Source organism: Leptonychotes weddellii, chromosome 2 (genome assembly GCF_054177405.1).
Source record: "Leptonychotes weddellii isolate Sample4059 chromosome 2, ASM5417740v2, whole genome shotgun sequence".
NCBI classification, from domain to species: Eukaryota; Metazoa; Chordata; class Mammalia; order Carnivora; family Phocidae; genus Leptonychotes; species Leptonychotes weddellii.
Genome location: NC_138370.1, coordinates 114,864,918 through 114,890,940, shown reverse-complemented (window position 1 = coordinate 114,890,940; position 26,023 = coordinate 114,864,918). Strand labels below are relative to the sequence as shown.

The window sequence follows — 26,023 nt, the reverse complement described above, 5'->3', positions numbered from 1 at the left end:
TAAAGAAAAACAAATTAACAATAGCCAATGTGGAGTGTCTTTACCAATGCCATACTCCACAAAAATTGTCTAACTAGTGACATTCTGTAGATAATTACCATGAAAATGAAAGGGAGATTGTTTCGTCAAATTTGATTTTTGATTATCTGTGTACAGACGGATCAACTTTCCCGTAACAGTGAACAAAAGCCTGATCGAAGCCAAGCTATTCGAGACCGATTGAGAGGGAAAGGATTACCAACAGGTAAGCGTATATTAATAGGAAATTTTTAAGTTTTAACCTTATTTCATTGTTTCTTTTAATGAAATCATACTTACCTGGCTTGGGAATCTGATAATTGTGATCATAATTAGAACATAAGTATGCAAAGTGGAGATAGGGAATAGACAGGAACACTAACTATATTAATATATAAATCCATTAAAATTATGCAAAAAACATTACTAAGACAGAACTCCCACAGTAAATCATTTCCTTTCCAATATTGTTATTTTAGCAATAATATTTTACTTTATTGTCTTTATCATGGAATTTTATATTAAAAATATATTTTAAAGCAAGATGAAACAAAGTTTATGAACATAAACACTACTGAAACAAAGTTTCAGGGGCGCCTGGGTGACTCAGTTGGTTAAGCGACTGCCTTCGGCTCAGGTCATGATCCTGGAGTCCCTGGATCTAGTCCCACTTCGGGCTCCCTGCTGAGCAGGGAGTCTGCTTCTCCCTCTGACACTCCCCTCTCTCATGTGCTCTCTCTCTCTCTCAAATAAATAAATAAGATCTTTAAAAAAAACAAACAAAAAAAACCAAAGTTTCAGAAAGCAACATTATTTTTGCTGCACTTTATTTTCTATTCTAGTTCTTTTTATTAATGGGAATCACAACCCCCAAGTTGATTTTAGACTCTGTCTATACATGTATATCTAGAGAGAGGCATAATTATAGTAAGGAAATATATATATAAACACATCTTCTTGCAGATAAAAATCTTTTCCTCTATTTTTTTTTATTATTATGTTCAATTAGCCAACATATAGTACATCATTAGTTTTTGATGTAGTGTTCAGTGATTCATTAGTTGCATATAATACCCAGTGCTCGTCACAACACATGCCCTCACTTTCCCTTTATTTTAAAATGATCCTAGGATTGGAGATATAATATAGTGTGAACCTTGGTGCCAAGAAGAGCAGCACTTTGTTAATCCATCAAATTTTCAGACTCCTGTTTCAGAACTGAATAATAATAGAAAATTATAATTAAATGTCAATAGCAAGCAGAAAGAGTCTTTTTCAAGGAGACATAATGAGCATACTTTAATAAGTGAATGTTAGATTTAAATGATTTCTGTCTCTCTTATTTATCATGTTTCTAAATTCTTCCTCCCTTCCAGCAATCCATCTCCCTCCCTCACACTCTCTCTGCTTCTCCATTTCTGTCTCCCTTCCTTCCTTATTTCTCTTCCCTGTTCTTTACTTTCTTTCTGGAATTCTCTTTTATCATCTACTGTCATTAAATGGCCATGTTATAGAATTGAAGTTGGTTTGCTTGTTTGTTATTTGTTGAGTTAGTCCTATCCCTTTATTGGAGAATTAAATCTCCCCTATATCTAAACTCAAGAGAATTTGTAAGGAATTATGATTTCTCACTCAAGATAAACCAAATTTTGTTTATGTTTACATTTTGGGTAAAATTAGAGGTCCTCACACTTAAAGTGCAACAGCCTTTTTGAGATCAAGTGTAATAAAAGAGAATTCTTCAGTTCTTCTTAGCCATTGCTTTACACAGTAGTACTGCTCAAGGGCTGTCTTAATTTACAAATTTAACAAATGTAAAAAATCACATCTCAAAGACAGAATCAACATAATGTACTAATTATACTCATTACCAGACAAGCAATTAGCAGCTTATAGTCAATGGCATATACTAATGTAATATAAAAACTAAGATTAAAAAAGTGACCTTGTGAAGAACTATTTTCTAGGACCCCAGTGTTACTTTTGGGCAGTGCAGTTCTTCACTCTCAGAGGTCACTTGCAACAAAGAGTCTTGTTACACTACATTGGTACAAAAGCATTCTCTTTGATGCGAACCAACCTGAAACTTTTATGTACTGATAGCTTTAGTTTATTAGGCTCCTGGCCATAATTTTCAATAAGGAAAATGTCAAGATGGACAGTGAGATATAGAATTAGGTTAAAAGAAGTAAACAATTTTAGCGATACTGCCTTGTGTCTAAGTGATTTGATCGTTCACCTGAAACTTAACAATAACTTTTTTTTTATCTATGAGTCAATGACCTTAAAAGGTCTCTCCTTACATCTTACCTCTCAGATCTGTTACAAAAAGTAAGGCCTGAACTAGTGGGCTGTCTGCCCCCGTTTTGTTATTTTATACGCCAGTGCTGATAAAATGGCTTCACTCAGCAAAAAGAAATCAAACATTTCCTCCCGAGCTTAAGGCGGAAACCTATACCATGATCAGATCAGCATGATAGTGCTTCAGAACTTGGGCATATTGACAATATCATGTTTCTTTTTTTGTGTACTTGAACACACTTGTGAGGACAAATGGGGAATCGAGGAACCTCTTTAATACTGAAATGTCATTTTGAACTTAGCTTCTAAGAGATGCTTAAGTTTTTTGAGTCTTGTGTGAGGGGAAGGGTGAATGATGATATCCAATTAAGGATGATGTTAGTCACATATAACAAATATAGTTAAAACACAATGTACTTTAAAAGGGAGTTTTTTTTTTCAATTTGACTAAAATAAATGGAATATGTTCTATTATGAAGACTTTTTATGTTTTTAAAATCTTTTATTTTCTTTTTCCCCCAATTAGTTTTTAGCAAGCTCCGTATTCTCCAAAAGGAGCATGTTTATGGTTTCATTTTGTATTTGGATACTTGTAATTGTATGTAAAATCTAATGTTGTTTGTAAACTCTCTTTGAACTCAGAGCCTTTTCAAGAGATGGAAAATCCACCTATAGTCACCATTTATCCTGTTTTGAATAATTTGATTTTTTCAATAACAGAATCTAAAACTTTTATTGGAAATCTTTTGATTTCTGGTTTCATGATTTCCTCTCAAAAGAACTTTTAAATTCCCCCTGAGTAGATAATGATATGCTGAGGAAAATAAAGCAGAAACAAAAGGGAGGAGCAATTTAGAATTTTATGTTTTCCTAGCTCATGATAGTTCATTAGGTGTTAGTTCATTTATCCTGCCTTCTTTAAGAAGAAGGTATAATAAGTAATGTCCACAGCTTTGTAGATGAAGGAAGTGAGAGACATGGAAATTAAGTGGCTTGCCCAAGCTCATGGATTGAATTTGGTAAAGCTGGAATTAAAACCCAGGTGTTTTGACAGTAATCTTTCTGGTAGATTATGCTACCTAAATTGGCTTTAAAAGGTTTCAAAAAGTTATGTAATCAATCCATTCCATAAGAGTTGTTTTGGAATGTCTTTAATCAGGAATTAGAAATATAAAAACAGGTAAGACATGGTTTCTTATGTTACTGTTCCAGTTGGGGGTGGAGTGGGGAAATGAGTGGGAGTGATGACAGATATCTAATATAATGGATAATTTTAATATATTGAAAGAAATGTCCTAAGAGGGGGCCAAAGTGCTCTGTGAGAATAGTGGAAGGAGCTAGTAACTCTCCCAGGATGGGGAAATATTAAAGAAGTTTCTACCTGAAATCTTTTAAGAGTAGCTCCAATGGTATTGCCTTTAAAAATAACATTAACTTCCTGTGATCAAAATGGGTAGTGAGCACAGCTATTAGATGTACTTAATGATTTCAGTGCTGTTTATTGCCTGTTAAATAAAGTAATTATAATAGCCCAGCACATGTTTAGAAAGATTTGGAAAGCAGTTGAAGAAATTGCATTTTACCTAGTCTCAAATCAAGTTAGTAAGTAAGTAGCACTGGTATTAACAACAGTACATGGTTTTCACTGGTCTAGCAGCCTATGCACCTAGTAAATGAGTCTAGGATTCCTGTTTCTCCTCACTTAAAGGGCCAGATTCTATATTTGAACTCTCATTTTTTAGTTCCCAGATTAGTGAAATTTTTCCAACAGTGCTTAGCAATACAAGGCAACCATGATATGATATGTGATGTTATATATATTTTATCCACTTGTGAAGTGTTAATCATGCAATTCCATATTCAGTTGTATAGCTGAAGATAGTATTATTGATATGACAAAATGCATTGAGACTCCTGCCGATTAGGAAAATGTGATTTTAAAAGGGTATGTTTGTACCAGCCAAAATCCACCTCTCTGTTACCTAGATAAAGGTATGTCTCCTTTTTCATCCAAAAAGCAAACAAAACCATTCCTAAGGTATTAGACCCACTGGAGAAACCACTTAGCTCCAAACACCTCTCCTTTTTTTTTTTTTTTCTCTCCTATTATAAATACTTCATTTCAACCAGAAGGTACAATCTCTCAGGGGTTTCATAGTTTAAAAAGCTACAAGCACGGGGTGCCTGGGTGGCTCAGTCGTTAAGCGTCCGCCTTTGGCTCAGGTCATGATCCCAGGGTCCTGGGATCGAGCCCCACATCGGGCTCCCTGCTCAGCAGGAAGCCTGCTTCTCCCTCTCCCACTCCCCCTGCTTGTGTTCCCTTTCTCGCTGTGTCTCTCTCTCTGTCAAGTAAGTAAGTAAGTAAATAAATAAATAAATAAATAAATAAAATTTTTTTTTTTAAAAGCTACAAGCACATCATGTTGTAACTACATAAAAAACAGTGCTATAAATGGAACTGCCTGGCTTAGACCATATATATTTCTGCACAGTCTTTATGGAATCTGCACAAAGAAATATCTTCTTTCCCTTTCATCCAATTAATTGTTCTTGTGTGTAAGTTGCTTTCTAGTCCGGTATATCCAGAGTGGTGAAATCACAAGGCCAGCCATGTAGCCAAAGGTCACTCTAAGCATACAGAAGATGGGCCGTATCTGCCACGGTCCTTCCCAATCGAGTGGACTAGGAGAGGCTCCAAGCCATGTTCCTATAAAGCTAGAAATTGTAGTGATCTGAAGACTGTTCTCCCAAATGGATGTGACTTCATTTCTACTGAACACTCTTAGCCATGCTTTAATGTTTGGTTCTAACAAACATAAACAAGGTACAGTAGAAAAGTAGACGAAATAACTGCAAATAAAAATGTTTCCAGCACATATAGAACAAAAATTGCATGAAAGAAGAAACATGACATAAACAGCATTTCAAAAATCTGGTTACCTTGTATGATAATGAACTTCTTTTAGAGGATGCATTTGGTTTCACTACTAAATATAATACTAGACTGACAGCAGTTACAAAAACAACAGATGCACAAGTGTGTTTCCAATATTGAGAAGTTCTCCAAGAAGAATGATGGACTGATGCTTAGGATCATTGAAGATATGCATGAAAGATGGGTATACAGTAGTCTCTTGATATCAGTATCTTTCACTGTGTTTTCTTTGAGAGGCTGTCTAACTCTCCCACCTGCAGAAGAGAAACGGGGGTTACTACCTCCCACTATCAGGCACGACTGGCCTCCCTGACCCTCAGGCAGGTGCAGGCCTGTGGGGCCCAAACATCTCTTTCCTACCACTTCCTTTTTCTTCCTTCAAAAGGTGATCCACACTCAGTTTCTAAACCTTTAATGCTTTTGTGGCTCATAGCTCTTACAATTTTACTTCAGACCATCTGTAGCAAGTATATACATAGCCCTCTGAACTTTGTTTCGCACCTCCACAGTTTTTTGCCCATTTTCCTCAGGAGTATCAATCCCTCCCCACCCCTTCTTTCTTCCTCTTCCTATTTACCTATTCGTTTGTTTGTTTTATTGGCTACCAGAAGAGATCTTATTATAGCAAAAAAATCATCTTTATAAATAATGGTCATGAGACTTTAAGTTGGCTATCATAATGTGATTTTCAGGCATGTAGAGCAAATTGAGAAACAGTTAAATTTGGCATATTTTGTAGAAGCAGAGTAGAAAGGTAGTGCAAACTTTTAAATGAATTACTTTTATTATAATTTTGTACTACCTTACAGAACTTAAAAATGGTAATGTTCTGGACTTTTTTTTCTCTTTAACTTTCTGGACTTTTTTTTTAATCACTTCTTGGCCTTTTGGCTAAGATCAAGTGTAACTTTCTGGACTTCTAATAAATAAGAACTGAAATATTATATCTACTAATTTGCATAAAGCAAAAACCTAGCATTTATAGAGCAGTAGTTATCCAAGAGCCACCTTATTAGCAATTAGTTTTAAGTCTCATATGGCTGGTGAGAAGACATGGCTCTTTTAGGATACCATGGCCCATTAATATATTGTTAGTAAATACTAATAACCTACAAGAGAATGATAAATCTACCTGTTAGAAATGCAATAGACTCATGATACACTTGGAAAGTGATTATTTCAGTAGTGGTTGGGGTAGTCCTCACTGAAGAAGTTATATTTAAAATAAAAGTATAGAATAAGAAACAACTAACCATGAGAAAAGTCTGGACCATTCAGGACATAGAAAACAGTATGTATAAAAGGTCCTAACATATAAGAGAGCTTAATAGGAAAACCTGTGGCCTGGATGGAATGAAAGAAGTGGAGAGGAGACTAAAAAAGATTCAAACGGCAGATCTGAAAGGAGTCTTGTTTTTATTTTGAGTGCGATAGTATGCCTTTGAGACTTATTTAAAAGGGTGGTGGCGTCATGGAATTTATATTTTGAGAAGATAACACTGGCTGCTAAGTAGAGGGGTAGTTGGGTGAAGAAAGGAGGCCTATCCAGAAGCCATTGCAGTTTTCTAGTCAAGTGATAATGTTAACTGGGTATAGGGTGATGCCAGTGAAAATGCAAATAATCACTTGGAGTAAGATATCTTTGAGAAGTTAAATAACCAGCACTTCTGATAGATTTGATACAGGCAGTAAGGATGATGAAGGATTTCAGGATCATGCCCATATTTCTGTTTTGAGCAATCAGTTGGATAGTGATGCCACTTACTGAAATTGGAAAGATTGGGGTTGAATGGATATCTCTGGTTTTGGGAAACAAAAAATAGTATTAAGCATGTTCAGTTTGAGGTGCTTCTAAGATATGCTAGTGGAAGTCTCAATTATATGTGATTGGAGCTCCCGGAAGACATTGGTGCCAAGAATATAAATTTGGGAGTTACCTGTATGTAGTTAATTATTTAAAGCCTTGTTAGTAGATGAAATTATACAAGAAGAGAGTGAAAAGATAGGGTTCTAAAACTGGTACCTGAGGAAATCCAACATTTGGATATCCAATAGAGGAGGAAAAAGCAAAGACTAAGAATGAGCAGTCTAAGAAGTAGAAGAAAACCAGTCTTGTAAAGAGAGGAAAGTGCTTCATTAAGTAACTGTCATCACCATCAATTGTTGCTGAGAGGTAAGTAGGATATAGATGCAAAATGTCTGTTGGGTTTAGCAACATGGAGGCCATTAGTTTGACACAGTGAAAGTTGCCAAGGTGTGGAGGAGTTGGAAGTTGACTGAAGTGAGTAGAATACTAATGGGAAAGAAGAAATCGGAGACAGCAGGAGCTAGAAGGGAATGTGTTAACAGGGGAGAGGTTTTGTTTATTATAGAAATATTAAAGCACGTTTGTATACTAATGGCAATGACTCAGTAGAAAAGGGGGTTAATTAAGATCGAGGGCAGACGTTAACCAAAGAAGTAAAATCTCTGATAACGTAAAATAAGGGGGATTGAACACATATTGGGAATCAGGCTTCAACTGGTAGAAAATTGCATCTTTTGAGACAAGGGAAAAGATTGGCAGACAGGGGTAGATGTATAGAATTAGCCATGGGAAAATGAGAAGTTCTTTTTGGAAAGATTCTGTTTTCTTGATGAAATATGAGAGAAAATTATCAGAAAAGAGAAGAGGGAATTAATGTGGGGAATTTGAAGAATGAGGGAAAGTGAAGCATTGTGGAGAGTGAGTGAAATTACTGTTAACACATTGATGTTGAGTGTCCAAGGTTTTTGACTATGAATTTATGATGTTGCCAAAACCCTCACTTGTTTGGTTTTCTCTAAGTTTTGGCTACTTGTTGGGAGTCAAGGCAGTATAAAAGAAGGCAGGTTGTTGAGTTCATCTATGGTTGTATGATCCTTAAGTCCTTTCAATTCTTATTTTTTACCTCATGTATTCTATCAATTTTCAAGAATATCTCTGTTCTCTATTTTTTAATAAAATTTTAAACTAATGAGTTTCAATATGTGGTTTGTTTAAGAATGTAATTTACTCCTAAAATTCTATAATATAGATGTGTTTATCAGTTTTAAATTATCTTAGATTAGAAGCTAAAGTCTGTGACAATCTTTGTCTAGTTGTGATGTTATTTTCTCAGTGTTCTTTATATGACATGCCCAAATATTGGTGTTATCCTTATTTGCACTTCAGTGGATCCGTGTTCAGGGAAAGATGAGTTACAAGAAAAGCAAAATGTTTGAATCTAATTCTCCAGTAAGCAGTTATTTGTTGACCATTCTGAAATGAATTCTCTTTTCTAAGATCTTTAAGGTGAAATGTGGAGTCAGGGAATTGAAACTTACAGCTATCACCCTGAAGAGGAAATTGACTTACTCAAATGAACTACTAAGCAATTTATTATTACTAGGGAAGTTTTAGTCATTATTTTATATTGTATACATAGCAGATAAGTTATCAAAGAGGGATCACAGAAGGTCACACAGGAAATCCTCAGTGTTTATGGGCTTTTGCGTTAGTAACTCTAAAGTATTTTTCTACATTTCTTTTTCTATAGTGGAGCCATACACACAGACACATATATATATGATTTTTTGTGTTACTGACTCTGAATTCCAAAAATTAATTTGTTTGGGCATTTTTGCTGTGTCTCAATGCATTTGTAGACTGGTGCCATAAAAAAAATTAGGATGGCTTACTGGTTTTTTGTTTGTTTTTTAAAGATTTTATTTATTTATTTGACAGAGAGACACAGTGAGAGAGGGAACACAAGCGGGGGGCGGGTGGGAGAGGGAGAAGCAGGCTTCCCGCAGAGCAGGGAGCCCGATGCGGGACTCGATCCCAGGACCCTGGGATCATGACCTGAGCCAAAGGCAGACTCTTAACGACTGAGCCACCCAGGTGCCCCAGATTATATCAAGTTTTCTGAAAACATATCTATTCATAATAAAACTTTGATACTTAAGAATTCCAAATACTGCAATCTTTTTTTCATCCAGAATATAGCAAGAATTCTTTGTTTCTTCTTTAAAAATATTTAAATGACCAGAAAATAGCGGGGCTTTATGTTGAAGTGATACATGTTTGAATTATATCTTTAGAAGTTAAAGGAGTATACTCTACATTCTATTATTACCCCAAATCATTTCATGGATTAGATTAATATTCTGCCAAACTGGATAGTATTAGAAACTTTTGCTTTTTTTTTTTTTTTTACTTTTGTCTATTTTTAAAAACCAAATAATTCACCTTTGATGAATATAAAATAGTATTACTCAAAAAAGTAAGTTCAATACATTATAGTTTTCATTGAGTAAGAAACATTGGACTATGAAAAGTTATACAAACAAAGTGTCTCTTTCCACTTTCATGATCATTACCATCCATTTCATCTCTGATCCTCCATTAGGAAGACTTAGGAAATTACCAGCACTTTCACTGTCAATAGTAAGGTTACATTCCAGTTATTTTCTAAAAATTCTGTGCATACATGATAGATTCTTATCATTCCAGGAAGAAGCTCTACTTCTGATGTACTAGACATACACAAGTCTCCATTCTCTCATCAGACCTTTCTTAACAAAGGGCTTAGTAAATCTATGGGATTCCTGTCCATCAGAGACACACAAGATGAGGAAGATTATTTCAAGGACATTTCATCAGATAATAATTCTGTACACGAAGATTCTGAAAATGCCTGCTCCCCTTACCAGTTCAAAACTAGTGGCCTAGAAAAAAAAACTTTCCCTGGTATTGATGTGCCTCCCAAGAAGAAGATTTGGGCTTCATCCATGGACTTGCTTTGCACAGCTGACAGAGACTTCTCTGGGGAAACTGGTGGATTCCAGCAATATCTCCCTGAGGCAGTAACAGTGCGGACTTCAACTACTCCTAGAAAAAAGGAAGCAAGATACTCAGATGGAAGCATAGCCTTGGATGTCTTTGGCCCTCAGAAAGTGGATCCAGCATTTCACATGCGAGATTTGCCCACTTCCTCAGCAATATCAAGTGCTTTGGACCGAATTCGAGAAAGACAAAAGAAACTTCAGGTTCTGAGAGAAGCCATGAATGTAGAAGGTTAGTAAATTTGAATGGGTTTGAGAGAGGATTGAATTGAAATATTTAAAATTGTGTTTTGAAATAAAGAAGGGTTATTAAACCATTATACAAGTTTATTTCCACTGCCAAAGCTTTATACCCAGGTTAGTCTCTTTGTCAGTTTCTGTCCTCCTTTCCACCAAAACCCTAATCAAACTACACTGTTCCCACACAGTCATCTCTAGTAATAAGCATCCCAGTCCAGGCACTTTTATAGCCCTTCAATATTTTGGATAGCATGTTTTTAGACTATAAACTTCTCAAGGCAGGAGCCATGTTTTCTACTTCTTTTTAATCCTCCCCAGCACCATGTATCTTGCACTCTCAAAAGACGCTTCCCTAAAGGTCTGGTTCATGGAAATAAGAGGCAGTTAATAAAAATCAGCAATCCTAGGGAGGCAGAGTAGCCTGGTGATAGTGCATTGGTTCCCAAACCACCAATCTCAAAAAAAAAACTTAGGGACACAACTCCTGGAGATCATAATTTATTTGGTTTGGAATGAAGTTTTAAATCTGTATTTTAAAAGTCATGGTATTTAGGTTTATAGATATAGAGTCAGACAGCCTAGGTTTGAATTATTTGCTGCATCAGTAGCTACATGATCCTTCCTTCAGCAACTGGGCTTAATCTCTCCAAGTGTAAATTACTCCATCTGTAAAATGGGCTTAACAAAAGTAGATTAGGTAATGAATGTAAAGTGATTAACAAATCAAATTATTACAAATTAATATGAGGTGCATTAAAAAACAACTTTGTCAATGATAAATTCTTATTTGCAGGGCAAAGTTCTGGTTCAAAAATACCTGATTGGCACACAAACCTCTAAAATTACGTGTTAGACATGGAGAGAGGCAATTTTTAACATAAATAGATGGAAGAGAAAACAAAATTAGAATTATCAATCTAATCTCTACATTTTTGAAGATTAAAGTTTTGTTATCTCCCCTTATCTTGTAGACAAACTTTGGGACATAGCTGAAAGAGAAATTTAAGGTGTTTCCAGTTCAACAAGAGTAGTGGCATAATCAAGGGTCATAATTCATTTTTAAGGCCATTGTTCCAGTGGAATATTTTTGATCACATAGATCAAAAATACCTTTAAAGTGCTCTGCTAAAGGTTTGTTCTTTTACTTAGGTGTAAGCATAGCTCTGGACTGAATATACTCTACACATTATGCTTTACTTCTAGTAAAAGAAGCTTTGCTTCTTTTTTTCAATTCAGGAATTGCAAATTAGGGATGAATTTAAAATTATAAAGGAAATTATTGAACACTTAATTGATATTATGGGTATGTATATATGTGCATTTAAAGAAAACATTAGCCAGCTTTATGAGATGATTGTATATAATCTTGATCTGAAAACTTTTAAGGACAGAAAATACCTTAGAAATTTGCTATATGCGTGATTTCATTGTTTAACTCTGATCAGTAAGCTTTTAGAGTTGTGGCAGAAAGGCATTTTCTGTAGCTTAAAGTCTTCTCTTTCAGAAGTTGTACTTCATGATTATTTAATGTTGCACAACAGCTAGCATATGAATAATAACTTAGCCTGACCTTCTTATGAACATAAGAGACGTTTATGTGAAGAATTCTTGCCCAATGTGGAAAAACCCCCAAACCCTTAATTATTCAAATAGATAAAACTGTGATAGTCTCGGAGTATAAATAGTGAAGCTACATACTGATGTAGATGACTATTTCTAACATTCAAGAAATTGAGTGATATACTTTCTTAACATGTGAATATTAAAAATTAAACCATGTTCTTATGTTCACGTGTGTGTTTTAAAAGATATACTTAATATTTGATAAATTAATAGTAGTATGAACTAGTGAAGTCTGAGAAAAGTGTTTTTTTGCACTTGAACCTTGCTTTGAGAGTTAAACAGTAAAGAAATCAAACACTAATGGAAATATATATTTAATGCATTAAGTTATGCTACACTAGTCTGATATATTTTGTTTGAATAGGTGATTTTTTTTTGATTACCCATAAAGTGAGTATTAAGCCGAACTACGTCCTAGTTTGCACAGGGAATGTGTGCAGGCACCTGTGTTAAAGAAACTCAAATAGACCAACTTGTTTACAACTTGTTTCCAAATATGCATATATATCTGCAAAGATGGTATATAATATTATTGACCCTTATTTATTAAAAATGGTAACTTGTTACAAAACCTAACTTCCAAATTTAGAAATGTTATATTCATTACAAGAGATACAAGAAAAGAAAAGGAAAAGATTTCTTCTTAAAAATAAAATATGCTTTGAATTGTTTGATACCATTTTCATCCTGAAATCTTTCTTTGCTATTGAGTTTTGCTATTTTTGAAATACTATTTATTTTGAAAACTATTGAAGTTTTCAAAAGCATTTGTTCTCACAAAGAACCTACCCATTTTTCCCCAGAGTGTATTTTTTTTTATTTTTTTCCCCCAGAGTGTATTTTATAACCAAGTTAAACAAACACTTCAAAAATGTTGGTTTATCATGGAAATGCTTACACCATCTTAAATAAACTCCATTATCATATAGTAACTTACAAGTAGTAATAAATTATATTTGCTTTAGACTAAAGGTATTCTTCAGAAAGAATGTTTGATGTTTGGAATTCAAAAGCAGTAATTCTTAGTTATTTAGTTGAGTAATTTGCTGGTTTTATGCTGTGCATTTTCTAAAAGTGAGATAATTTATGTTAGCTGCTCAAACAAAAGTGCAGATTGCTAATATAAAAATTTTAGCTAGTATACGAAAAAGAGAGTAGAAAACAATACAAATCCCATTTATCTCATTTAGTTCTCACGAAAAGTAGGCTCCACAGATCCCTTTTTTTTTTTGTAAGATTTATTTATTTATTTGAGAGAGCGAGAATGAGAGAGAGAGTACATGAGAGGGGGGAGGGTTAGAGGGAGAAGCAGGCTCCTTGCTGAGCAGGGAGCCCTATGCGGGACTCGATCCAGGGACTCCAGGATCATGACCTGAGCCGAAGGCAGTCTCTTAACTAACTGAGCCACCCAGGCGCCCCCACAGATCCCTTTTATGTGTGAGAAATCAAGCAGAACAGTGGTTGTTGCTTATGTACACATTTCTTTTTAAATATTCTTGTTTTAAGCCATTTAAAAATATTAATAGTGCTCTGTACAATTTTTGTGATCTTTAAATCTGTCAGTTGCTACTGGCTATGAGTAATTACAGAATTAGAAGAGGTCTTGGAGTACATATTCCTGAGCTCATGAAGATTTAATAACTTACCCAAGACCACGTAACTAGTTAATGATAGAATTTCCATCATTATGGGAGACTGTGGATTTCCATCTAGATTTCAAAGCTCCAGTCTGAGAATTTCCAATTCTGTGTTACTTCCTGATTTTTTAAAAAAGATGTGTTCCAGTGTTCATTGGGTTAATACAGCAATTGGAAGAGAAGTAACTGCCAAATTTGGGTTTGTCCTTTCAAGCATGTAAGGAGGCTCATTGAACTAATAGGAAAGACATTTGTCTCGGGCACCTGGGTGGCTCAGTCAGTTAAGCATCTGACTCTTGATTTGGGCTCAGGGCATGATCTCGGGGTTGTGGGGTGGAGCCCCACGTCCAGCTCCACGCTCTGTGCAGAGTCTGCTTCTCCCTTTCCCTCTGCTCCTCCCCCTGCTCTCTCTCTCTCTCCTTTCCTCTCTCAAATAAATAAAATTAAAAAAAAAAAAAAAAGGAAGACAGTTGTCTGCTTTAACCTCAGATGTATAGCCCTTTCCTTAGTCCATCCTCTTGAAAGGAGCCTTTACTTAAATCACCTCTATAGCATTTCCTTAGCTGCTAACATCAACCAGCCAGCTAACACAGGGGAGAGCAGAGTTTGGTACTAGAAGGAATCTGGATACTATTTAAACCAAACATCTCACTTTCAAAAGCCCAGAGTAGGCTAGTTTGCCAAAGGAGATACATAATTCATAATTTGTAACAGAGCTGTATTTAGAATCCAGATCTCTTGAAACCCAGAATAAGATTTTTTCCACTTTGCCATTCTGATTTCAAGCAGAAACGAGATACTTTTCAGATACATTATTTGGAAAATTCTTTACTGACTGGAAGGTTGGGCATTCAACTCTAACCACCTAACAAACCCCTTAAGTCTCTTCCTAATAAAATTATATAATTTTTAATACAGTAAAACAAGATAGTATAATTTTTTTTTTTTTTAAGATTTTATTTATTTATTTGACAGAGAGAGAATGAGAGAGAGAGCACATGAGAGTGGGGAGGGTCAGAGGGAGAAGCAGGCTCCCCGCCGAGCAGGGAGCCCGATGCGGGACTCGATCCAGGGACTCCAGGATCATGACCTGAGCCGAAGGCAGTCGCTTAACCAACTGAGCCACCCAGGCGCCCCAAGATAGTATAATTTTTTAAAAAGGCTCAAATCAGGCACTTTTGGTTCTTTCTGCAGCAAACCACACTGGATGGGGGTTAAGATGGAGCTCTATGGTGTTGTGTGCTCTATTGTGGTAGATAGTGTCTTAATGGGGCTTTCCTACAGTAGGATCTTGTAAGATGGTTATCCTGTAGCCAGTGAAATAAGAATGTAAACTATCAAAATGCAGTGGTTAGCATTGAGTGCTCTGATTTCCTTGAGAACAAAATAAGAAAGGAAGAGAAAAGACCCTGAGAAAGAAACTATAGTTGAAGTTTAAAAATTATAAATATAAGATTATTTCTATAATTATTAAGTTAATACTTAATCTTTCAGATAGTTTTCTACATTTAAAAAGCAGTAAGGAAGGGGCAGGAAGAAACATAACAGGTTTATCTTGTGGAAACTACTTGTAAAATTGATGTGACTCTCTTTGTTGCTTTATTTTTTTCATTTCACGGTTTTCATCTCAGCAGAGGACTGTCCCAGTCTACTTTTTCCCTTTTTTCCTTGTTCCTAGTATCTTTTTTGCACCTCCTTACTCCATCTCAAAATCGGACATATCATCTGTTTTATAATAGAAGTATCCGTCACCGTCTCTCTTGTATGTAATTACCCCACGCTCCCTGTCTTTCATTGCCATGTGAGTTGGTAGCACATTCCCAATTATGAGAGATTGACTTGGAACCAGTACTGTGAGAGTATATTATGAACAGCACTCCACACCCTGGGCGGGGACCATGAATAGCATTTTGCTTCCAGCAGTCAACACTCCTCTGCATTCTGTATAAATACTAGGAGGGAATAGGAAGAACAGATAAAATTAAATTCTTCAAAAGTGACTATGGTTAAATATTACTATTTAAGGAGTTTTAAGTCAACCTACTTTACTTCAGCCTTAAATACTGTTTAAAGAAAACAGTGTTGTGACCTCTGGTCTAGCTTAGTTTTGCTGTTCCGTGACCGCCTTGTGAATGCAGCTTAAACTCTGTGTTGTGCAACTAGAATATGTAAACACTGCAGTATGTGAGCCTGCGCTTATCACTGAGGCACCTCATTTTCATGAGAAGATTGAATTTGAAAGCGCACACGTTTTTATAGTTGCATTTCAGAAAAACAAGAGGATGGGTTTATAAATATTACAGATCAATATGTAGGATACTTTTAGTGACATGTTACGGAGAGAGAAATTTTTCTTCAAAACTTATCTCTCTTTTAAAATCCAAAATTGGGGCGCCTGGATGGCTCAGTCAGTTAAGCATCCGACTCTTGATTTCAGCTTACATCATGATCTCAGGGTCCTGAGATCAAGCCCCACATTCGCTCTGTGCTGGGCATAGAGCCTGCTTAAGATTCTTTCTCTCCCTCTCCCTCTGCACACTGCCCCCCACTCTTATGTCCTCTCCATTTCTCTCTCCCTCTCTCTCAAATAAATCTTAAAAAAAAAAAAAAAAAGCTTTCAGGCATAGCCAGGTTCAGGAAGCTTTGTCTCACCTCCCCAGTTTATGATGATGTCCTATTTTTCATTGAAATTATTGTTTTGAGGAGCTTGTTTCTCCTATAAAAATCAGAATTTTGGCATGGTCTAGGGGCGCCTGGGTGGCTCAGTTAAGCATATGCCTTCGGCTCAGGTCATGATCCCAGGGTGCTGGAGTTGCCCGAGTTTGGCTCCCAGCTCAGTGGGGAGTCGGCTTCTCCCTTTCCCCCTGCCACCCCCCTCCCCCCGTACTCTCTTTCTCTCTGTCAAATAAATAAATAAAATCGTTAAGAAAAAAAAAGAAGAAATTTTGCATGGTCTAATTCATAGCTGTGTCCTTAGTATCTACCACTATACCCTACCTGATAATAAGTATTAATGTAAACTGAGTATTGCAATGTAGCTATTAATATTAAATATTTGGTAAGTGCTATTTCAGATACATGATACAATATTCTCTGATGAATTCTGCATCGTGAGGAGAAATCCTACCTCCCTCTCCTGTGTTTTGTCCAACTCCAAGAGAAGTCATAACCTGACAACCAACAGCAGATGCAGTCAATTTCTTTTAAAGCTCTGGACTGTTTGGGAAAGCTTTAGAAGGGGTAGAGAAGTCCTAACAACATGGGATCCAGGAGGATTCTAGAAGAGTGCCATAGCCAGCCCAAATGCAAGACACAGCCTAGATTGGTGGCTGCTCTATTACACAAGACTGTTAATAGATTGAGGGGACTAGAGACTTCATTCTTTTTGCTGTTCCTACTCTGCACAAATTTTACATCTATAAAGTAATTTACAGTTCACAGAGCATTTCTCCATATATCTTTCCTTAGTTATGTATCTTTATACTTGCATTGAGTTCTGTTCCTCCTGATTAAAAATTTTATTGATCATGTCTAGCTCTCAGGGGATTTTAGAATATGTTCTGTTCATGTAGCAGGTAGCATGGTATAACATAGAATACAGTAGACTCTACTGAACATAAAAAAGGAATAATCTTTAATCCCTAAAAATTAATCCCCTGATAAGAAAGCACAGAGAAAAACACAATACATGAAAACATAATGTTATTATTTTTGTTTCTTTAGTGTATTCGAAAATTGAAATATTTCAGTAGAGCCGTAACCTTAAAAATGCAGAGTTTAAAATTTTTTTTTAATTATTTAGTTCCTGATGCTGCAGTTGTCTGAGTCTCACTTTCTGCCTGTCACTTGTCGGAGCTTGAATATGTGTCACTTGTAAATGATGTTTTTAGTTTTTAGATTACAGTTTGTGCTTGCTTAGTTTCATTTTAATGGGAAGATTGTAGATTTGAGTGTTTCATCTGAAATAGCTTTACGTAAGTTCAGAATATCATGTAAATCTTCATAATATCCTAAATATTAAAAGCATAGTGTTCATGATCACATACTACAGCTTTATATGTTTAAAGTGTTAAGTGTGAACAAAAAATTTTAAAGTGTTAAGTGTGTTAAGTGGTGGTAGAAATTGTGACTGTCAAGAACTTATGTCTAAATGCTCTAGCCTGCTTCTTATTGTTACTATATAAGTAGAGTCGATAGGATATTAGGGTTGGAGTGATTTTTATTTAAAGGACCAGATTAAGGTTAAAGAATAACAAAACATCTGTCAGATTTTTATATCTTGTACTCTGACCAAAAATAGTATACTCTTAATTATGGTAATATAATTAGAAATGAAAAGATGTCTCCAATTGTCAGAGTATGTATGATTACAGAATCTCTATAACTAGACTCCAAATGTTAATTCTTTTTTTTCTTTTTTTCTTTTTTCTTTCTTTTTTTTTTTTTAAAGATTTTATTTATTTATTTGAGACAGAGAGAATGAGAGAGAGAGAGCACATAAGAGGGGGGAGGGTCAGAGGGAGAAGCAGGCTCCCTGCCAAGCAGGGAGCCCGATGCGGGACTCGATCCAGGGACTCCAGGATCATGACTTGAGCTGAAAGCAGCCGCTCAACCAACTGAGCCACCCAGGCGCCCCTCCAAATGTTAATTCTTTAAGCCATCCTTCTGTAGATCCTATTCTTCTCATTCTCTCACTGCTATTCTACAAAATGTTTTTTAGAGAGAATATATTCCTATGTGTTTTCTGTGTTCATATACATATATTCACATATACCCAATTTGGTGCTGCTTTTTCTGGTGACATGTATCAAGGCTGATTTTACTCTCTCATTTATTCTTTTGCATTCATTATTTCTACACTAAGATTCTTTCCTACAACTTCATTTTCCACATCTAAAAACTAAGTACTTGTAGGAAATCAAAGAGAAGGAAATTGTTTAGTGAAATGAGGAATAATCATGGCCCCTAAATGGACCCTGGTACACTCATTTGTACAAGGTAGGCTTCATTTAAATATTTACTAACTGAGAAATTTGCAACTCAATAAATTAGATATTGAATCTAATTTTATCCCACAAAAGCCAAATACAGTTCTGCAATTATAATGGTGAAAGCTTAAAATTTTGCTCTTAGAGTTTTAACATTGCAATGAAAATGGCCATATATGCATTTTATAAAGTGCATATCTGAATATTCTTAATAGGTCCATTTCACATGATTCAAGAATTTTGGTTTTTATAAAACTTTGTAGTATACTATAAATACTTAGGAGCATTTCTTTGTTTAAAAAAATAGTCTGACACTTTTTTTTATTTTTAAAGATTTTATTTATTTATTTGACAGAGAGATACATAGCAAGAGAGGGAACACAAGCAGGGGGAGTGGGAGAGGGAGAAGCAGGCTTCCCGCGGAGCAGGAAGCCTGATGCAGGGCTCGATCCCAGGACCCTGGGATCATGACCTGAGCTGAAGGCAGATGCTTAATGACTGAGCCACCCAGGCGCCCCAGTCTGACACTTGGTAATTAAAATAACAATCACTAGGTTTTATTGATCTGGAAGATGGACATGTGAAGACATATTGTGCTCTCTGTTTTTCTCTGTGTAGAAGGTTTCATAATAAAAATGTTTTTTTCCTCTCTTTTTTAATCACTCAGTTAATACCACATTCCTGGGATCTGGGCCAAATGTAAGGTGCTTATAGTATACATTTAAATATATATAGAAAACATATCTGTGGTATCTGGATCCTTCAAAAAAAAAAAGTTGTCTATAATGTTAGGACCCCTCATGGATAATTAGGGACTACCCTTCTTCTGGCAGACCAGAAGAGTGGACGAAATCTGCTCTGGCACTAGTTAGTGTCTGCTGGATGCCTTTAAGTAGGTCATGTCAGAAAGCCAAGCAATGTTCCCATCAGATCACTTGATCTGTAAGCCTGCAAAATACGGCTCTCCATATACACTAATGCAAGATACATTCTTGGTGAAGGACATGTTTGTAGTAATTTTATATTGGTAATGAATTTTATAATAATTCCTGAAATGGTTAAATGTATTACTTAATTCAGAAATGGAAAGCCCATATTACAAAGGCTAGCTTTTCTTGTAAGCATGACTGAGTAGTAAATAATGCCTGGGAACTTTAATCTGGCCATGCCACTACATGAAAGGAACATGGCTAACAGCATTTTAAAAGATACATTTCAGAATACAAGAAGCTTAGAAAAGAGATTCCCACAGTTTAGTTAACATAGACTCCCTACGCCTACCCCGGTCTTCGAAGTCTTCCTATCCCCTAGTAGTGCTGCAAAGCTAGTCATCCAGTCCATGTTTCTGGAGTGCCAGTGCCCCATGACTCTAAAGCAGTAAGGCATCATAAGTCAGTGCCCTCCCGCCCCGCAGGTGTGGTACTAAGAACATTTATAGACCAACAGTTCTTTAAGGGAAAATGATTTATTGTTATGCTTTTAAGAGGGGATAATCAATATTACATTAATTGTCTCATAGAAGGAACCCAAGAGTTGAAAAAAGGAAAGGGAACATGGACTCATGAAATAATACAAGAACAATTATGAAGCACCACCAAAGAATGGAAATTCAACTTGAAATTTATTTACTATCTTACAGCCACTGGCAGAAATAGTTATGAAACAGTAAATTCATGGGACACATGGGTCATTCAGTTGGTTAAGCATCTGCCTTTGGCTCAAGAGTCTTGGGATCGAGTTCTGTATCGGGCTCCTTGCTCAGAGAGGAACCTGTTTCTCCCTCTGCCTGCCGCTCCCCCCTGCTTGTGCATTCTCTCTCTCTCTCTGACAAATAAATAAATAAATAATCTTAAAAGAAGAAGAAACAGTAAATTCATTCAGTGTGGGGTGTGAAATTGTTATTGCATGGCATAACATCCAAGTGACTGAGTTCTCTACTCTGTCTACTAAATAGTCTTATTGCAACTCTGTACTTCTCTTTGTATGGTAAAAACCATATTGCCTCTGTACATTTGAGTCCTCTCCTTGCCCTTGTTGGTTTTATTTCGTGTCCTGTACATTGCAATGCCAGGTTTGTAATTTGTTCAAGTTAACTTTGGGGAAATCCCTCAAAAATTTAACGTGGCGGTTCCATAACAGTTAAACAAAAAGTTCTTCAGTGCCCTTGGAAAATAGCAGTTCTTCTTAAGTAACCATTTAATTGTTCATTAAATTTAAATAGAACTAGACAAAACCATTGTTTGATATCTTCTAAAATCTTTTCAAATCACATTTATTTTAAACCAGAGAATTTTTTTTTTTAATTATCTTATTTACCATGAGACTTGCTTGTGGTAGAATGGAATCATTTTTTTAAAGTACTAGTAAATATTTGGATTTTCAATCCCAAAACTCTTTCCATTAATTATGGTATTATTTCATACTCATGTTCAATGTGTACAAAGGTGAACAAAGTAGAGGTCTTCTGTATCATGCCTACTTCTCCAGGTAAACATTGCCACAAGAACAATGTGCAACTTCCTCTCCATCAAGTGGCCATTTTTCCGTCTTTGTCTCAGCATGACCTTCCCATTCTTCCAGCCCATCATGTTCATCTTGGTTCTACAAGCCTGGTTCCTGTGTTGCCATTTGACTCTCTCACTCGTTTATTCATCCCTTTTTCTTTTAACAATCTCTACTGAACACCTTGCAGCACAAGGAATAATTCATTTTGTAAAGTTCCTGTTCTCCAGTTTGCAAACTAGTAAAAAAGAATCCCTCACATCTATCCATTGTGTGCCATCATACATCCCATGTCTCCCCCACCTCAGTTCTAGTGTTTCCCATGGTTTTGTTTCTCTAGTGCCAAGAAAAAACCACCAAACCATTCTGACTGGTTCCAATAAAATTCATACATTCTAGCCTAATCTAAGCTCTCATGGATATATAAAAGCTTTCATGTGGTTTTTACTGACTTATCACACTCTTCTTAGCAGAATTTCTTTACTCTTCTCAAGCTCCTGGCCCCTGGCTCTCAGGAAGTGAAGCACTTTTTATTACCAGGAGTAAGGCAACTTCTGATATGAGTATCTTGGGATTCCTTCTGTATCTTCACTCTTTCCCTTGTCCATCATTTCTTAAGAAGAAAAAGTTCTTCCTCCTTGCTGAAATTACTATGCATGTATGTTGGGGGTTTTTTTTCCCCATCTCCTGTTTCCTTCAGCACATTTTTTCATCAGTTTTCCCCACCATCATTTGCAACATCAGTCTCTCTCATTCTGCAGGCTTATTATCCACGAACATCATGCTCAGACATTCCACCCTGCCACAAGGATTCAGATAACTCATTCAATCTTTTTTTTTTTTACATTAAAAAGTTTGTCGTTTTGTATGTTTTGGGGAGTGGGTGGAGAGAGGTCTGTAGTTTTCATCAAATTCTAACAAATGAATCTGTGACTCCACAATATTAAGAGCCACTGCTATAAATGTAGTCGGAGACCAGGTTATTAAAGGCTTTGAATACCAAGCTAAGGAGGTTTTAAATTTTATCCTGAAGACTTTATGCTCAGATTTTCATTTCTGGAAAGTTCCTAATGTGTCACACAGCTGGCAAGTAGTGAGCTGAGATTCAAGCCCAGATAATCTGGTGTCAGAGTCCAGGTTCTTAACCAGTATGTCAAACTGCCTCAAAATTGGAATCACGTTGTTTGAGTATCATCCAGCAATTGGTAAATTTAAAGCAATATATAAAATGTTCTAGTCTCATAAGAGTAAATGTAGTATTTGATTTGTGTGGAACAGTTAATGCATTTGCTTTCTAATGTTTTTGTTTAATCCTTTTAGAACCAATTCGAAGATATAAAACTTACCACAGTGATATCTTTAGTACCTCCAGTGAAAGTCCATCTATCGTTTCCTCTGAATCAGATTTCCGACAAGGTGAGAGGCATCTGGATAACCAAAATGTCTTTAAGAAACCATGAATGTCCTTCTTTTTCAGTAGTGTTAAGATATAAGGTGTCAAAAGAATAATTCTATATAAAATTTAAAAATTATAAAAAGCTGCTGGTTACTCATTTTAAGAGTATTATAGGAGCTTAATAGTTTCATCAAAGAATAATGTAGTCATTTTCATAATAGGAATTAATTCATTGTCTTTAAAAATAATATGACTTATCCCTGAAGAGTTTAATGACATTATGTCATTAATTTGATGGTATAAATGTGATTTATAAAAATTACCTTAGTGTATCTGCTAAGTGCTTGAGTTTTAAATAAGGCTACTTCATATTTTTATCACCTGTGCTGTTATTTCTTTTTTCATTCCTTTTTTCATTCTTTAATTAGTACGAAAAAGTGAAGCTTCCAAGAGGTTTGAATCTAACAGTGGTCTCCCAGGGGTAGGTGAAAACCCAAGTCAAGGCCAGTCACAGAGACCAAGGTATGTGATATGAAAAAATAGTAATAATATATTACCAGTGACAGGTGTTTTGTTTTTCTTTATTAGAATCAAGGAGAAGTTTTCAAAATTATCCTCTTTTCTCTCTTTTCTCCATTTTCCTTTTTTCTTTACCTCTTCTTTAAATTCTTGGAAATTCATTTAATTATGTGAAAGACACTGTAGTAGTTTGAGTTTGAGTTATTGGAATCTTTTAAAATTAGAACTGGCGGGGCGCCCTGGACGGCTCAGTCGTTGAGCGTCTGCCTTTGGCTCAGGTCATGATCCCAGGGTCCTGGGATCGAGCCCCGCATCGGGCTCCCTGCTCGGCGGGAAGCCTGCTTCTCCCTCTTGGACTCCCCGTGATTGTGTTCCCTCTCTCACTGTGTCTCTCTCTGTGTGTCAAATAAATAAATAAGATCTTTAAAAAATAAATAAATAAATAAAATTAGAATTGGCTCTGATTATTTATAGTTTGTGCTTGAAATTAAAATTGTCAATATGTATATAAAATAACATATTAACAGGAAGTTCTGAGGGGATGGCATCAAACATCTGTGAGAAGATAATAAACCTTAATTTCTAAGAGAGTAATTTCTCTTGAAAAGTTGAACAGGCTCAACAAGCAGGTTTTCAGGGAGTATTTTTTTTGAATGGGTAATGAGTAGGTTACTACTAAGTAACGTATTATGTTAAAAGTTAATTATTCACTACATATTTACTGGCTTAAAAGAGATTATCTTGTGGTTTTTTTTTTAAAGTCCAATTTGGGCTATTTCAAGTTCATTTTCATACTGAAAGATTCAGCTTTCTTATAAGGTGTTAGGTATTATTCTTGTGCTGTGCTTAGGATGGTGGTATTATAGCTATATATTGATTTACTTTATTTAAACTGAACAGTGTCAAGCCATTACTGAATATTTTGATGTGTATCCTTTTCCTATGTGCACAAGTCCCTTACATGAATAAAAGCATATTGTTAATGTTAAACATTTATTTGAAATTTGTAATGTGTTATTACAGAACTAGAGGTTGCTTCAGAATTTACTCCCAAACTATGGAAATCCTTTTAAATTTGATATCTTAATTTGTTTAATTCAAGTGTCACCATATACAAAAGAATCATTTGGAGATTAACAAAAACTTGCCCCTTAGCTAATTAATTCTGGCAGACACTGTTTCACACCTGTAAACTATTAATAGACCAGGTAACAGTAGCCATGTGATTAAAACAGACAATTTATCTAGGTTTTAGACTCCAAGTAATTAAATACATTGCACTAAAGTTATTCCTTTTAATATTGCAGTTTTTATTAAATTTATGTCTTTTTCTCTCCTCTTATGCCTTTTAAAATAGTCCATGAACATCAAAAACTAATGATGTAATGTATGCTGATTAACATAACAATAAAAATTAAAAATAAAATAAAATAGTCCATGATACTTTATTTCCTCCGAGGAAAGCTCTAATAAGTATTCATTTACCTAAAGCAGTATTTTATTTGCATAGTAGGATTTTATATTACTAGGACCCCATTGTGGTGATAACCCTGATTTGGTAATTTTGAACAAAGAGGTAAGAGACAAAGATAGGTTTATGTTTGATGTTATACAGTTTTCTTAAAGACACAAAAGCATTTTGTGATGAACAGCAATAAGAAGCAAATATTGAAATGCAGTCAGCACTGTGGTGAATTGCGGGAGTTATTCCTCACTACGTATTTAATTTGGAGAAATTTTATATAAATAGTATGATGCGCTTTAGCTTGATGAAAACATGAGTAAAGACAACTGGAGAATTATTGGGCTTATGTATTAAAAATTGATTTTATCGTTCATTTGTTAGTTGTTTAAGAACATATTCCTCCAAGGGACGCCTGGGTGCCTCAGTTGGTTAAGAACATATTCCTCCAAATAAAATTAAATCATTTTGTGAGTCTTATTTCAATTTTCTTGATAAGTTACCTCAAAAGATTATAAGAGAATATTTGTTTCAACTGTTTCCAAGTTTTATTTTTAGGAGACATTAACTTTATTTATTTATTTTTTAAAGATTTTATTTATTTATTTGACAGAGAGAGACACAGCAAGAGAGGGAACACAAGCAGGGGGAGTGGGAGAGGGAGAAGCAGGCTTCCTGCGGAGCAGGGGGCCGGATGCGGGGCTTGATCTCAGGACTCTGGGATCACGACCTGAGCCGAAGGCAGACGCTTAACAACTGCCCCTAGGAGACATTAACTTTAAGGTCACTTTAGTTCATTAAATCGTGTTCTAATGATAAACTGTCTTTTATTTCACACTTCAAGCGGAAAAAAAAACTCAATGTGGCATTCATAGCATCTCCATTAGATAAAGACATACACAAAAAAATATTTCAAGGAAAAGTAGGTTGTTAAATCTGTGTATATGTTATATTTAATGTAAGATGCTAAACTCTACTTCTTTTAGACAAGTCCCATCCCCTTTTTCTGCCCACCGACAAACACATTAAGTAAAATACTCTAAATTCCTTATTCAAGTGCAGAATTTTCTGAATGTGAACAAAGGTTTCTAATAACATCCTTAGCATGCTGGCACACAATTAGGAGGTCCTGTTTTGTTCTTTAGGTCATATATTTGTGAGATCTATAAATAGTGCTATATTTAGACATGTTGCATGCTTCTTTATAAAAATTTCCATTCCCTTTAGCTAGAATGAAATGGAGAAACAGATCCAGGCAGTGCTGTTGATTTGTATCATAGGGGGTGGGGGGAAATTAACAGGAAATTATGAGTCAGATACAGCAGAATGAGTAATTTTTTGATTCTGAGTTACCAAAAGTGTCTTTCAGTGACCAAAAAGGATATTCAAAGCTGTTTTCCAAAGAACATCTCTAAGTTTTTTCTGTGTTAACTTTTGAAGTACAGTTTATACATAGTACAATTCCCACTGTTTCTGTGCCTATCTGCTTGAGGAGGTAGCTTATTTTTCCGACTTAACTTTGAACAAGAAGGCTAATATATTTAATGAAACCAACAG

At 35.5% G+C, this 26,023-nt stretch overlaps 1 protein-coding gene and 1 pseudogene across 1 annotated transcript in view; one reads left to right on the top strand and one right to left on the bottom strand.

The window, feature by feature from the left end:
- Window positions 1-26,023, top strand: part of PTPN13 (protein tyrosine phosphatase non-receptor type 13) — a 203,483-nt gene that overhangs the window by 95,676 nt on the left and 81,784 nt on the right. Inside the window, exons 6-9 of the mRNA XM_081813137.1 lie at window positions 157-244; window positions 9,768-10,331; window positions 22,410-22,505; window positions 22,914-23,007. Of these exons, the coding sequence (XP_081669263.1) occupies window positions 157-244; window positions 9,768-10,331; window positions 22,410-22,505; window positions 22,914-23,007 (842 nt within the window). The remainder of the gene's footprint in view (window positions 1-156; window positions 245-9,767; window positions 10,332-22,409; window positions 22,506-22,913; window positions 23,008-26,023) is intronic.
- Window positions 4,860-9,641, bottom strand: LOC145720260 (GPI ethanolamine phosphate transferase, stabilizing subunit pseudogene; annotated as a pseudogene).